The sequence below is a fragment of the Callithrix jacchus genome, chromosome 13 (genome assembly GCF_049354715.1).
Source record: "Callithrix jacchus isolate 240 chromosome 13, calJac240_pri, whole genome shotgun sequence".
Lineage (NCBI taxonomy): Eukaryota > Metazoa > Chordata > Mammalia > Primates > Cebidae > Callithrix > Callithrix jacchus.
Genome location: NC_133514.1, coordinates 69258414 through 69273649, shown reverse-complemented (window position 1 = coordinate 69273649; position 15236 = coordinate 69258414). Strand labels below are relative to the sequence as shown.

General features: G+C 34.2%; 1 protein-coding gene across 12 annotated transcripts in view; it reads left to right on the top strand.

The window, feature by feature from the left end:
* Positions 1–15236, top strand: part of SS18 (SS18 subunit of BAF chromatin remodeling complex) — a 155410-nt gene that overhangs the window by 45444 nt on the left and 94730 nt on the right. For 8 of the 12 annotated variants that reach the window (XM_054244078.2, XM_054244077.2, XM_078347918.1 and 5 more), the window contains 3 exons: positions 1220–1312; positions 2017–2139; positions 4679–4812. In XM_054244078.2, the coding sequence (XP_054100053.1) occupies positions 1220–1312; positions 2017–2139; positions 4679–4812 (350 nt within the window). The remainder of the gene's footprint in view (positions 1–1219; positions 1313–2016; positions 2140–4678; positions 4813–15236) is intronic. The other 4 variants (XM_054244079.2, XM_078347915.1, XM_078347916.1 and 1 more) reach the window with 1 other exon arrangement.

Genomic DNA, 15236 nt, shown 5'->3' with positions numbered 1-15236 from the left:
AGGTGTGTATTGATTTATATCTGACATTTAGAGTATTCTATTTATGTTGACAATTTTTATAAACAACACTGGCTCTTTTCTCTCATATCCGGATATTTATGTCAATAAATATATAGATTAGGAATTGGCAAACTTTTTCTTTAAAGGGCCAGATAATAAATACTTTAGTCTTTGTGGGTCATATGGTCTTCGTCTCAATTACTGAACTCTTACTGTAGCATGAAAGCAGCTTTGGACTCTACTGAAATGAAAGGGCATGACTGTATTCCAATAAAACTTTATTTACAAAAACATGCCACTGGCCACAGTAAGACTGCAGGCCATAGTTTGCCAACCCTTGATGTAGGTATTTATGAGGTGGCATGGGAACATTAGAATACTAGAGCACCGTGTATAATGTTTATTTGTAACTTTATTCCTATGTTCTTAATTAGGCATTTTTGTAAAATAGAGTTCAGATTTTGGGTAACTAAAAGGTTATTTCCTACATTTTCTTAGTGAAACTTAAAGAGTGAGAGTATTATTTTTCATTAGAGTCCAGTTGTCTCGCAGGTAAAATTTATTGTGCTTTAAAATTTAAGATATATTCTCATACTCAACACAATTTTAATTTTATGAAGATGGATATTTATGATACTTGAAATATTTTCTAAAAATTTCCAAAATGGCAGTATTAAGATACATAATTTTCCATCTGAAGATATTTTGAGATACTTAACTTTATGCAAGTAAATGTTAGAATGTGAAATAATGGGAAAAACTTACAGAACTCTTTTAAATTTTGCAGTTTTTAGCATATGCTGTGGAATTGGAGACCAGCAGAACAGGTGTTTGACAAAATAGGATAATTGCCTCCTTTGTTCATTCTAATTTAATTTAGGTTATTTACATGTGAAAGACCTAGATACTTTTATTCTCTTTTTTTTTTTTAATTAATGGGAGATAAAGGTTTTTTTTCCCCTCAATGAGGATTATCAGATTTAAGACAATAAGTGTAATGTTTCTAAAACTACTGCTTTTTGCCTTTAAAACAATTTGCACGTTATCTCAATATGAAAACAATCACATTGGTAAATCTTTGGCTAATGCAATTGAAATAATTTTTTATGTTCCATTTCTTTTTCTTTTTTTTCAATTTTATCTGAAAGTTTAAATATTTTTAGGGTTTTCACTCAGTGGCCATTAACGTTTCTTCCTGTCTCTTGTCGAATTGATGTAGGTCATAATGATTACGGTTATCAGCAACCGTCGTATCCTGAACAAGGCTACGATAGGCCTTATGAGGATTCCTCACAACATTACTACGAAGGAGGTATCTATATACCTTCACACACATACACATATATCCCCTTCTACAGGAATGAAAATTCTTGCATAAGACAACTTCTACCCATGCAAAGCTCTTGTAGAATATTAGTTGCTGGCTGTCTTGAAAGTTACAGGGAGCCCAAAACAATCAAAATAATTTCCTTACAAATATTTAAAATGTATAACCATGACTTGCCATTTCTAACAATAATAAAAAGACTAAAACATTAAAGATAATTTTTTCCTCGGTGGAAATTTTCTATTTGAACATAAATCCATCAGTCCAACTTTTTTTTCTCGTGTATGTTTACATATGTATAATTTTACATATAAGTATAGTGCCTTTAGGAAACAGCTTGCTGATCTCGTGTAGCTAGTGTGTGCTCTTGTAGCTGTCTTTAATTTTGTCTTTTTTATTTTATTTAGCATAGTCATGATCTTATGACTGTGATGTTCCAGTAAATGTAATGCTCGTATGGCAGAGACGCTGAAAATGCTGCAGTTCAACCTTGCAAAATTGGCTTTAACTGCAGTTTGTTTGACCGATATCCTTCTGTTTGGTTTGAGTTTTTTCTTTGTTTTGTTAACTTCTAAAAATCAATATGGCATTTCATTTTGTTCTTGTGTTGTTGGCTATGCATCTTAGAGGGAAAAAAGTTAATTAAGCAAACTTCTCAGTTTTTTTCTTCTTCTCCAATTACCCTTTAGGAAATTCACAGTATGGCCAACAGCAGGATGCATACCAGGGACCACCTCCACAACAGGGATATCCACCCCAGCAGCAGCAGTACCCAGGGCAGCAGGGTTACCCAGGACAGCAGCAGGGCTATGGTAAAGCTTTGTACAGTTTATTTTTATCACCAAAAAATGTGGTGATGATTGTTTTAAAATGTGGAAGTGGGTATTTAATATTTAGTACTTATTTTTCCAATAATTACTACTTGAAAATTCAGTTTTAGCCTAGTCTGCTATTAAAATGGTGGTTTAAAATGTTGCTGTTAGATAAACTGGTAACCTTTTTAAAAAGAACTACAAACCAGAGATGGTTCATTGACCAAAGATAAGGTGTGAAGTCATTTAAAAGAAGAAAAATGAATTCTTAGATCTATTTGTCCTGCTTAACTAGTAGCCTTGTATGTGCTTGGAAAACTGATGATTGGGTAATTATTAAACATATGTGTATAATCTGAATAGCAAATTTATTTTTAAAAACTAATGGCCAACATTTTTTTTTAAACACATTGATTTTTTTTTTTTTTGAGTACAAATGAGATCTATTCAGAATGGATAAAGGAAACATTTTTGTCATTCCCTGGTTAACATAGCAATATGCATATCCATCCGGATGAATTTATTGTAGCTGTGAATCATGCAGAATTTGGGAGAAGTATAGCTGTATTTTCTTAATATATACTCATTTATAATATCTACAACCTGGATATCAGACTTTAAAATTTACTTATTAGATAGGGTGTGGGGAATGATGAGGACCTGTTATTTTAATCTTCACTCTAAGGCTACTATAACCATCTTAAATATAGCTCTATTGAAAGAAGTAGTTGCTTAAGAATACTGACTCCATCTTTTCCTAATAGGGTCTCTTTTTCACATTAGTAATATCTTATTATTTTTAGTCATTGACTTAAGCTCTGCTGTTGCTGTGGGCATCTCTGTCTACCTGTGATAGCAAATCTTAGAACTATGGTCAGACTGAAATTCTCTTGCCCCCTCAACATATGTGTTGAAACTCAATCAGATATTGGGGAGTCAGGTATTTTTCTAAAAATGGTAAGTTCTGATTTCCAAATTTTAGATGTGACTTTAGAAATATTCCATGGATTTTTTTTTCCCACGAAGGAAGTTTCTTGCCCTTCCCAGATGGCCTTTTCATTTTGTCTCTACTTAGTATTTATACTTTGAGTAAATTCAGTGTTCTGGTTTTATTGCATTTGCATGAAAACAGATGTAATGCAGCTAAATTAGGTAACTTCATTGGCTTAAGAGATATATCTTCATTGGTAAGAGAGGGTGAAATAAAGCTTAATTTTTGTATTATAGTTAAATGCTGTTTTGTTAGACGTCAGGAATTCTAAGATAAATTTCTGTTTTGTTTATCCATAGGCTTGTTGTCAAAAAAAAAACTTTATTTGTACTCAAAAAACTTTATTTCTAATGGAAATAAAGTTTTAATAATTTAATATTAATAAATAAATAACAGACTGATGGAATTCATTTAAGCTTGAAAACTTACTGTTCTCTTTTGATAGTTTTCTCTGAAGTCAGTGTTTTTATGGCAGGATTTGAATGGCTACGATAGAAAACATTTAAGTGTCAAAGCTTTTCAGCTTACCCTTTTTTTTTTTTTGAGACAGAGTCTTACTCTTGTTGCCCAGGCTAAAGTGCAGTGGCATGATCTTGGCTCACTGCAACCTCTGCCAATTGAGTTCAAGCAATTCTCCTGTCTCAGCCTTTCAAGTAGCTGGGATTATAGGCGCATGCCACCACGCCCGGCTATTTTTAGTAAAGACGGGGTTTCATCATACTGGTCAGGCTGGTCTCTAACTCCTGACCTCGGGTGATCCACCTGCCTCAGCCTTCCAAAGTGCTGGGATTATAGGCGTGAGCCACCGTGCCTGGCCCAGTTTATGCTTTTTAAAGCATTCTTTACAATGGAAAGTAGTAGAGTTTATAAAACAGACATATTTCTTTAGCAAACCAAATCAGTCCCTTGCCATCTCTGGAATTCGAAATTATTTTTATGGATAAAGTATTAAAGGTAATTAATTCTCAGTGTAACTTTTGAATCAAGTTTTTTACATGTAACCTGTGGGTTTTCAGGTTTTTTGTTTCTATTTTAAAATATTGTGGTAATAAATTTGTCAATGCATAATATAGACATATACTTTTGGTGACTGCAAATATAAATCTGGAGTCATACAGTTGTAAATATCATTTATTCCTCCACTTTATTCAGGAGTTATTTCAGTATTTTTCTTTGAATCTGCCTCTTGCTTTCTCTTCATCCTCTTGCTTGTACTTGTCAACTCTCCCAGATATATTGATTAATTTTCTTATTATCATGGAGATAACCTGCTTTACAACTCCCTGAGTCTTCTTTATGCATTTTGAAATACATTTTGTAATGGCGAGGGCATAGTATAATAGTTACAATGAAGTAGTGTTACAGTATTTTTACTCTTATTATTGCCATTTAAATTTATTTCAGAAAGCGTTCGGGGAAATCAAGGTACCAAGCTATCTTTTTTTAGTTTAGATAGAAAAATATAGTAACATCTCTAGTTCAAATCCTTTCCTGAGTTCTAGGGACTTATCTTTTCATGTGAGTTTTTGCTATGTTAATTATTTGCAGGTCCTTCACAGGGTGGTCCAGGTCCTCAGTATCCTAACTACCCACAGGGACAAGGTCAGCAGTATGGGGGATATAGACCAACACAGCCTGGACCACCACAGCCACCCCAGCAGAGGCCTTATGGATATGACCAGGTAAGTTAACTTGACTGCTGCAGAATTACCATATTGTTTGTTCACTTTCAATTAGGTGAACTTTTTTTTTTTTTAACTTGAAGACTCATGTTTCCTTCATGAGGGAATGTTTATGGTACATTTGTTAACAAAAAGTATATGACTTTTGAGGCTTATGCTGTTTAATGACACAGTTGATCATAGTTACTCTATCATATAAAACATGGCCTTAAGATAAGACAACAACATATAGAGATATTCTCTCTCTCTCTGGTCTTTACTCTCAGACTTTATTTATTTATGTATGAGGTAAAATATACATACAGATTTTACCATCCTTACCATTTTTGAGTGTACATACAGTTCAGTGTTAATAAATTTATTTATTTCCCCCTCTCTGACTCCTTCTCATCTCTTTTCTTCCCAATCTCTGGTAACCTTAGTGATTTCTAAGATCCTCCCTGATATTTATTTCTGAGACTTTCCCTTGCCCTACTGAGATGTGGAGTCCATCTTTCATTAGCACTCCACTTCACTCCAGCATATCTACTACACTTCCTTCACACCGGTAATATCCCATCTCTTTAAATTCAAACTTTATACCCTCTTCCACACACACATCTATTATTTCAAGTGTTACTTCTCCCCTACTTGTCATTCCTCTTTCAAATATGTGGAAATGTATCTCATCCTAAGATGGCTGTATTCCCTTGAACCCAGTGTTCAAGTTTCTTCTTTTTGTCATTAAACTCCTCAGACTTGTACCACAGTCATTGTTTTATGAATGAAATGATACATTAATATGGCAATTCCTTTAGGTTGGTGTCAGGTTTGTCTACCCTTTTTATTGAAGGTCTTCTGGTTTGTTTACTGCTTAAGCTATCTAAAATAGATTCTTTTTAAACATTAAATGGTCTTTAATATGCAGTTTAGGTTTTTCAGGGTCAATGTAGGTATCTGGTTTCAGGAAAAATTCAGATGCAGTGGTAACCAGAATTTGAGGCATGAGCAGTTCTTTTATCAACTCTCTTCCATGCCTGCAACCCTCTCGTATTGACACTTCTTTTTTAAGACAAAGGAGATACTAAAAGCATAAGAACAGATGAGTAATATTTTTCAAAAATATACTCAACGCTGGGCGCAGCGTATCATGAGGTCAGGAGATCAAGTGAAACCCCATCTCTACTAAAAATACAAATAATTAGCTGGGCGTGGTGGCGCGTGCCTGTAATCCCAGCTACTCAGGAGGCTGAGGCAGGAGAATTGCCTGAACCCAGGAGGTGGAGGTTGTGGTGAGCCGAGATCATGCCATTGCACTCCAGCCTGGGTAACGAGCAAAACTCTGTCTCAAAAAAAAAAAAATATATATATATATATATATAATATATTTATAGTATATTTATATATAAAAATATAAATATATTTATTATATATATATATACACACACACACACACACTCAAAACAAAATGAGCAGTCAGAAGTTTTATTAAGTTTTAGAAGTAAAGTAAGTTGTAGCTAGTGAGCATTTAAAGGCAGGATTCCTGAGAAGATAAAATTTAGGATTATTCTAATCTATAGGTGAACTTTTTAAAAAGTGAGATTCTGGTCATATATTCCATCATTCAACAAATATTTATTAGTTTTCCACATGTGTTTGATACTGTAGTAGGTCCTACAGAAGTAAAATAGGCAACCTCTATCTTGGTCTTCCTTGACCTCACTTTAGCTATTGGCGCATTTTCCTTTTTCATTTTTAAATGATCTTTTTCTTCTATATTTCTGAACTGCTTTGTTCCTCTTGTGTTTATATTGATTCATCCTTTATTTTTTATTGGTTTTTCTTTTATCCTAATAACAGTTCTTGACTCTTTTTTTTTAAGTCTCTGAATCATCCTGCCCTGTATTTTCAGTATTGTTAGTCATTACTTATCAACCCGGTGTCAGCTCCTTTTTATCCAACTGTACATAACATCTCTGTCTTTGGGCATCTTACCATTCCCTCAACTTTAGCCTGTTGTAGACTAAACTGAACATTTTCCTTTCTAAGTCTACATATTTCCAAATCTCCTAAACTTCAAACCATTTATTCAGCAAATGTTTATTGAGCAACCATTATATGCTAAGTGCCATGCTAAGTTTGGGAACATATTGGGAAATAAGATAGACATGAACTCAGCCTTTATGAACTTAAGTCTAGAATGGAGTACAGGTAGGTAAACATATGATATAGTGTGACAAGTACTTAGATAAGGAAAGCTAAGATTTATGTGGAAAGAGCTTCTAACTCAGATCTTGAGAAATAATTCCTTGGGAATTATTTATATATAAGTGTAAAGCACCAAGGATGAGTCAATATTAGCTAAGTAGATATGGATGAGGAAAGAATATTGAGAAAGAAGAGCATTTACAAAGGGACTAGTGTTAAGTTTTGTGTGATTCAGTAAAACAGAAGCATGGGGAAGAAGACGCAAAACTGGAGAGAGGTGTTGGAGTTAGCTTAGGAAGGCTCTTACAAGCCATATTAGGGGACTTGGACTGTATCCTGACATCATTGTGGAGCTTTTGAAAAGCAGTGTACATAAAGTGGCTAGCACTGACATGATTTACTTCTCCTTTTATCATCATAATTATTCCACTCTCTAAAGTTCTCAGGAATTTGGGACTATACTGTGTATAAAGACTCTGGTGTTTAAGTACTTGCCAACCACATCTCCTTCCCCACTAGAAAAGAATATGAGGAGGGGAACATTTTAGCTATTTTAGTGCCAGTAGTGTTTCCACATTAACCTAATGTTTAATCTTATCTTTGGCCCGCTACCCAAAGACCTGTTGATCTCTTTATTTTCAGAAAAATAGTTCATCACCTTGAAGATAGTTGAAACTAATGAAGATTCTGACACCCAGTACTGACATAATTATAGCTGTAGTTTAAGCAGATTAATTTTACAGCATTATGCAAGACAAAAGGGAAGAAATTAAAAGGATAGAAGTTGTTAGGATACTTCCCCATTGGTCCTTCCTCTCAGTAAACAATGGTTCCATTCTTCCTGTTCCTCAGGTTAAAAACCTGGAGTCATCTTTGACTCATCCTCTTTGCAAAGCAAACATTCAATCAATAAGCCAATCTCCTTACCTCTTCCTTAAAAATATATCCAGTATCTAGCCATTTTCCACTCTCCTTTCACCCAAGGCAAAATCACAATTATCACTCATCTGGACTGTTGCAGTTTATTGTCCTTTTTAGTTTTCTTGATTTTATCCTGCCTCCTCTACAAGACATTCTGCACATGAGACCCACAGTAATGTTTTAAAGACATTAGTCACCTCTCTGCTTAAAACCCTGTGGTGTTTTAAGTAAAAGCCATAGGATATACTGGCCTACAGGGCCGTATAGGACTTGTGTTCCCAAATCCTACCCTGTCCACATGGCTGTGTATTTATTTATTTATTTTGAGGTGGAGTTTTGCTCTTGTTGCCTAGGCTGAAGTGCAGTGGCATACATGACTCACCACAACCTTCACCCCCCAGGTTCAAGCGATTCTCCTGCCTCAGCCTCCCAAGTAGCTGGGATTACAGGTGTGCATCACGATGCCTGGCTAATTTTATATTTTTGGTGGAGACGGTGTTTCTCCATGTTGGTCATGTTGGTCTTGAACTCCCGACCTCTGGTGATCCGCCCACCTTGGCCTCCCAAAGTGCTGGGATTACAGGTGTGAGCCACCATGCCCAGCTGTGCCTGTGTATTTGTATCCCAACCACTTGCTGCCCCCACTCTGCTTCAATCACACTGGCCTGTTTGCTGTTCCTTATATGCATCAAGTGAGTTTCTACCTGAGAACTTTTGTATTTGTTGCCCACCTTCTGCCTGAATGCCTGGAATATCTTCAATCTCACTTTATTAAAATCTCTGCTTAAACATCACCATATCACATCAGAGAGTTCTTCACTGACCACCTGAGTAAAATAGTATACCCTCCATTGCATCATTCATTTTCCCTACCCTTTTTATGGTTTTTTTTGAACAGCTTAATTCAAGTATAAATTTACATACAATTAAACTACATGTAATAAAAGTGTACAGTTTGATCATTTTGACATGTGTATACACACCTGTGAAACCATTAGCAGAATCAAAATAATGGCGGAACTATCATGCCCAAAAGTTTTTCCTGTGCCCCTTTGAAATTGCTCCACTTGTATCCCTTCTCCAGACCATGACACTGATCTGCTAACTAAACTGTGGATTAGTTTACATTTTCCAAAATTGTATAGAAATTGAATCATACAGTATGTTCTGTTTTATCTGGCTGCTTTTACTCAGCATAATTGTTTTGATACTTATGTTTTGTGTATCAATAGTTATTTATTGCTAAGTAGTGTTCCATTATATGGCTATTTGTTTGTCCCTTGGGAAAATTTGGGTTTACAGACCATGTACTATGTTTATCCATTGATCTATAGATGGGACATTGGGTTTTACAGACAAAGTACTATGAACAATTACATACAAAGTATTTGTTTGTATGTTTTACAAGTACATAGAAAAATCCCTGGGGACATTTTTTTTGGGTAAATATGGTTGGATCATGTGATAGGTATATATTTAACTCAACAAACTGCCAAAATGTTTTCCAAATTACTTGTACCATTGCACATTCCTACCAGCAGTGTATGAGTTCTTCCATATCCTTGCTAACTCATTGCCAACACTGGGTATGAATGAGTCTTTTTAATTTTATTTATTCTAATAGGTGTGTTATAACACCTCATGACTTTAATTTGAGTATCCCCAAGGACTAATGATGTTGATCATCTTCTCTCGCTTATTTGCCATCTGTATATCTTCTTTTCAGGAGTGTCTGTTTTAATCGTTTGCTCATTTTTAAATTGGGGGTTATTTTTCTTATTATTGAGTATTAAGAAGTCTTTTGTATACCCTAGGTACAAGTCCTTAATCAGGTATCATTTGCACATACTTTCATCCTGTCTGTTTTTTCAGTCTGTACATAGTATCAGAGAGAATTTAAATTTGATGAAGTTTATCAGTTTTTTTCTCTTATGGTTTATGCTTTTGGGATCATATATAAGAAATCTTTACCTAACTGAAAGTCACAAAAATTTTCTTCTGTGCTTTCTTCTGGAAGTTATATTATTTTAGAGTTTACATTTAAGTCTATGATTCGTTTTAAGTTAATTTTAATGTATGGCGTGAAATATGAATTAAAGTTTGCATGGCTCTTTTTCTTTCCAATGCATAGCTTATTTTCTCAGTGTCATTTGTTAAAAAGACTTGAGACGGAGTCTCGGTCTGTCGCCAGGCTGGAGTGCAGTGTAACAATCTCGGCTCACTGCAGCGTCTGCCTCCTGTGTTCAAGCAGTTCTCCTGCCTCAGCCTCTTGAGTAGCTGGGACTAGAGGCGTGCACCACCACACCCAGCTAATTTTTTTTTTTTTTTTAAGTAGAGATGGGGTTTCACCATGTTGGCCAGGATGGTCTCAATCCTTTGATCTCATGATCCGTCCGCCTTGGTCTCCCAAAGTGTTGGGATTACAGGCGTGAGTCACTGCGCCTGGCTGAAGAGACTATTATCTACTTAATTGTTTTTTCACCTTTGCAGAAAATCAGTTGTCCGTAAACATGTGCCTGCTTCTGAACTCTATTCTGTTCCATTGATTTATGTATGTATCTTTATGCCAGTACCACAACATCGTCATTACTATAGTTTTATAATAAGTGTTAGAGTTTTATAATCAGGTAGTATTAGTTTTTGAACTTTTTTTTTTTTTTCACAAAGATCGTTGACACTGTAGGTTCTTTGCATTTCCTTATAAATTTTAGAATCATCCTCTCAATTTCTACATGAAAGCTTACTAGGAGTTTGATTGGAATTGCCTTGAATTCATAGATTAATTTGGGGAGAATTGATGATAATAACATTTAGTCTTCCAACCTGTGAACATGGCATATGCCTCTTAAAAAATTTTTTTTTCAGCAGTGTCATACGGTTTTTAGTGTATAGGTCTTACATTTATTTCCTAAGTATTTTCTATTTTTCTATGCTATTGTAATTTTTAAAATTTTAGTTTCCAATTATTAGTTGCCTAGTATATACAAATACAGCTTATTTTTGTGTATTGATATTTTATCAAAACTATAACCTTACTAAAATCACACATCTAGTAGTGTTTTTGTAGATTTCATTGAATATTCATACAAAGAAATCATGTCTGTGACTAAAGACAGTCTTTTTCCTTTTTAATCTCAGTGCCTTCTTATGTTCCTTCCTCATTCTCCTGCCTGCCTCTGCTAGAAACTCTAATACCCTGTTAAATAAAAATGGTGAGAGTAGACACCTTTTGTCTTATTCCTGATCTTAGGGGGAAAGTTGTCAGATTTTCATCCTTATATAAGATGTTAATATAGGGTTTTTTGTAGATGTCCTTTATCAGGTATTATATTTGTAGTTTGCTGAGAATTTTTATTGGGAACGAATGTTGAATTTTGTCACGTGATTTTTTCTTATCTATTGAGGGAATTGTGGTGTTCCTTTTTGGTTTGCTAATTTTTGAATTATATTGTTGCAAATTGTAAACCACCTTTGCATACCTGGGATAAAATCCATTTGGTCATGATGTATTACTATTTTTATATATTGGGTGATTAGCTAAAATATATTTAAGAATTTCTGCATCTGCATTACTTGAGCCCAGGAGTTCAAGAGCAGGCTGGGCAACAATGTGAGACCCCACCTCTGTAAAAAAAAGCTAGCTAGTTGCAGGGGCATATGCCTGTAGTCCCAGTCAGATGAGTCCTGACTTAGAGTGGGTCAACTTACGTTTTTTTCACTTCACAGTGTTGTGAAAAGTGATGTGCGTTTAGTAGAAACTCTGCTTCCAGTAATCATAGTTATTCTGTTTTATACTTACAGTACAGTGTTTAATAAATTACATGAAATATGCAACACTTTGGATATTTTCAACTTAGAGTGGGTTAATTGGGACATAACCCCATGGTAAGTCAAGGAACATCTGTATTTTTATGACAAATTTTGTACTCCAGTTTTCTTTTCTTGTAACATCTTTATCTGATGTTGTTACTGAGGTAGCACTGGCCGCATAGAGTGAGTTGGGAAGAATTTCCTCCCTTCAGGTTTCTGGAAGGATTTGCAGAAAATTGGTATTATTCTTTCTAAAATATTTGGTGCAAATTACCAGTGAAGCTATCTGGGTTTGTAGTTTTTTTGTGAGAAATTTTTAAATTATAAATTTAATTTATTAAATATAGAGGGTATTCAGGTTATCTGTTTTTTTCTTGAGTGTTTGTTTTATGAATTTTTCATAGGAGTTGGCCATTTTATCTATGTTGTTGAATAATTTATCATCATTTAGTATCTGTATAATCTGTAGTGATATTACCTCTCTCATTTCTGATATTAGTAATTTGGCCTTCTCTCTTTGACCTCATTAATCTGGCTTGTTTTTATCTACCTATTGATTATTTTCAAAAAGCAGCTTTTGATTTTATTGATTGCTTTTTGCCCATTTACTTTTCTGTTTCTTTGATTTCTCCCCAGAACTTTATTATTATTTCTTTTTCTCTGCTTGCTTGGATTTTATTTGTTCCTCTTTTTCCACTTTCTTAAGATTAAAGCTGTAGTCCCATTGATTTAAAAAACTGTCTTTCTTTCTAATATAAGTGTTTATTTCTAAATACTCTTTTTTTTAATATGGTTACCTTTTTTTACACCCTGTTTTAAACCCAGTTAAGTTCTTTCTAAATACTCTTAAACTGCATCTGATTCTGTTCTTATTTTTAATCAGTTCAAAATACGTCCTAATTTCACTTTTTATTTGTTTTTTGACTCATGACACATTAGAAGTGTACAATTTTATTTTCAAATATTTGGAGATTTTCAAATCTTTCTGATGACTTTACTTCTCTGCCATAATCAAATACATTTATTTATCCCTGCTAATATTTTTTGCTCTGAAATCTAATTTGTCTGATATTAATACTGCAATACCACTTTTCTTTGGATTAGTATTAGAATAATATATTTTTAATCCTTTTAACATATTTATGTTTTTATATTTAAATTATATTTCAAGTGAACAGCATATGTAGTCAGCTGGATTTTGCTTTTTAAAATCCAGTCTGACAATTGTGCCTTCAAATTGGGGTTTGTGACATATTCAGTGTGATTATGGATATGGTTAAGTGTATCATCTTTATTTTTTCTATTTGTCCTATCTGGTTTTTCTTCTCCTTTTCTGCCTGCCTTTGATTTTTTTCCTGTTTTTAACAAAAACAGCTTTATTGAGATATAATTCACATATCATACAAGTCACCATTCTAAAATATACCATTCAGTGGTTTTTAAGCGTATTCAAAAAGTTAGACTGGAGGTCTAACTAATTATAGCACTTTGGGAAGCTGAGGCAGGTGGATGTCTTGAACCTGGAGTTCAAGACCAACCTGGGCTACAAAGCAAGACCCCACCTGTACAAAAAACTAGCCAGGCACGATGGCATGTTCCTGTAGTCCCAGCTGTTCAGTCAGCTGAGGCAGAGGTTTGCTTGAACCCAGGAGGTTGAAGTTGCAGTGAGTTGTGATTGTGCCACTATACTCCAGCCTGGGCTACAGAGCTAAGATCCAGTCTCAAAAAAAAAAAAAACGGGTTGTGTAACCATCACCACCATCTAAGTTTAAAACATTTTCACCAACCTGTTAAATTGTATACTTATTAGGAGTCACTCCTCATTTCCCTTCAACTACTCAGCCTTAAATACTCAGTCTGTAATTTTGTTTTCAAATATTTGGAGATTTTCCAGCAACAGTAGTTTACTTTCTGTTTCTATGGATTTGCCTATTCTGTACATTTAAGATAAATGGAATTATATAATATGTGGAGTTCTGTGATTGGTGTATTTTTTTTTTTTTTACTTAGAATAATATTTTCAAGGTTCATTTGTGTAGTGTTTATCAGTGTCTTCAAGTGATAGGATGACACTGTGTATAGTGTATGAACCTTAAGATAGTCTGCTTTGATTTCTTCTTAGTCTTTGTGTTATTGTTACAAATTTTACTTCTGTATATATTATAAACCCCACAGGATATTGAATTTATTTTTGTCTAAAAAAGGTAGTTATCCTCTAAAGATATTTAAATAATAAGGGGAAAAAAATCTTTAAAACATGTAGTTAACTGTTTTTGGTATTCCTCATTATTTACATGTAGATTCATATTTCTATCTGGTATTATTTTTGTTTGCCTGAAGGACTTTGTTTAACATTTCTTGAAATGCAGGTGTACTGGTAATAATCAGCTTTTGTATGTCTGAAAAAAAGTTTATTTTACCTTCATTTCTGAAAGATATTTTCTCTGGATATAGAATTATAGGTTGACAGTTAATGTTTTTATTTTCTTGATATACTTTAAAGATACTCCACTCTTTTCTTCCTTACATTGTTTCCAAGGAGACATTTGCTGTCATTTTGTTTTTTTTGTTTGTTTGTTTAATGTGTCTTTTTTTCTCTTTTCCCTTTATCAAATTATTTCATTAAAGAAATTTCTCTCTTGCTCAAATTGTTTTGAGCAGTTTGATTAGAGCATGCCTTAGTGTAGATTTCTTTGTTTCTTATGCTTGGGGTTTGTTGAGTGTTATCTCCGATGTTGTCATTTTCATCTCTAGAAGTTTGGTTTAGGTCTTTTTAGTATCTTCTGTGTCTCTCCTTAATTGTTTTGAACATATGGAATATAACTTTTTTAATGTCCTCTTCTGCTAATTGCAATAATCTGTGTCATTTTAGGATTAGTTTTAATCAGTTTTTTTTTTCTCTTCCTTTGTGCGATAATCTTTGGACTCCAGACATTGTGAATTTTATGTTGTTGGGTGATGAAGATATTGTTTGCCTAGAAATATTCTTAAGCTTTGCTTGCTTTGGGATGCAGTTTAATAAGTTACAAGCAGTTTGAGCTTTCTGAAATTGCATTTAAGATATTTCAGTCAGGATAAAGAGCAGTGTTTACTCCTGGGCTAAATATTCATCACTGTTAAGGTAAGAGCCTTTTGAGTATTGTGCCCAATGCCTTTTGAATTATAAGGCTTTTTGCTGTGGCTGGTGGGAATAAGCACTATTTCTGTTCCTGTGTGACAAACAAGTATTGTTTCTCCTAATCCTTTTGGGTGTTCTGCCTCATCCTAGGGTATTTTCCTCACACATTTGCATTGCATATCTGTACTGTGCTCAGTATTAGGAGGGTTCCTCTGCAGATCTCCACAGTTGTCTCTTTTAGGCAGATCTTTCTTCTCTCTCAGGTACTCTGTCCTGTTAACTCTAGCTACTGTTTTCTCTCCAGACTCTAAGCTGTTTCTCTTTAAGTCAGAACATCTGGCAGACTCAGCCTCAGTTCCCCTTCATCTACTGCAGACTGGAAACTGTC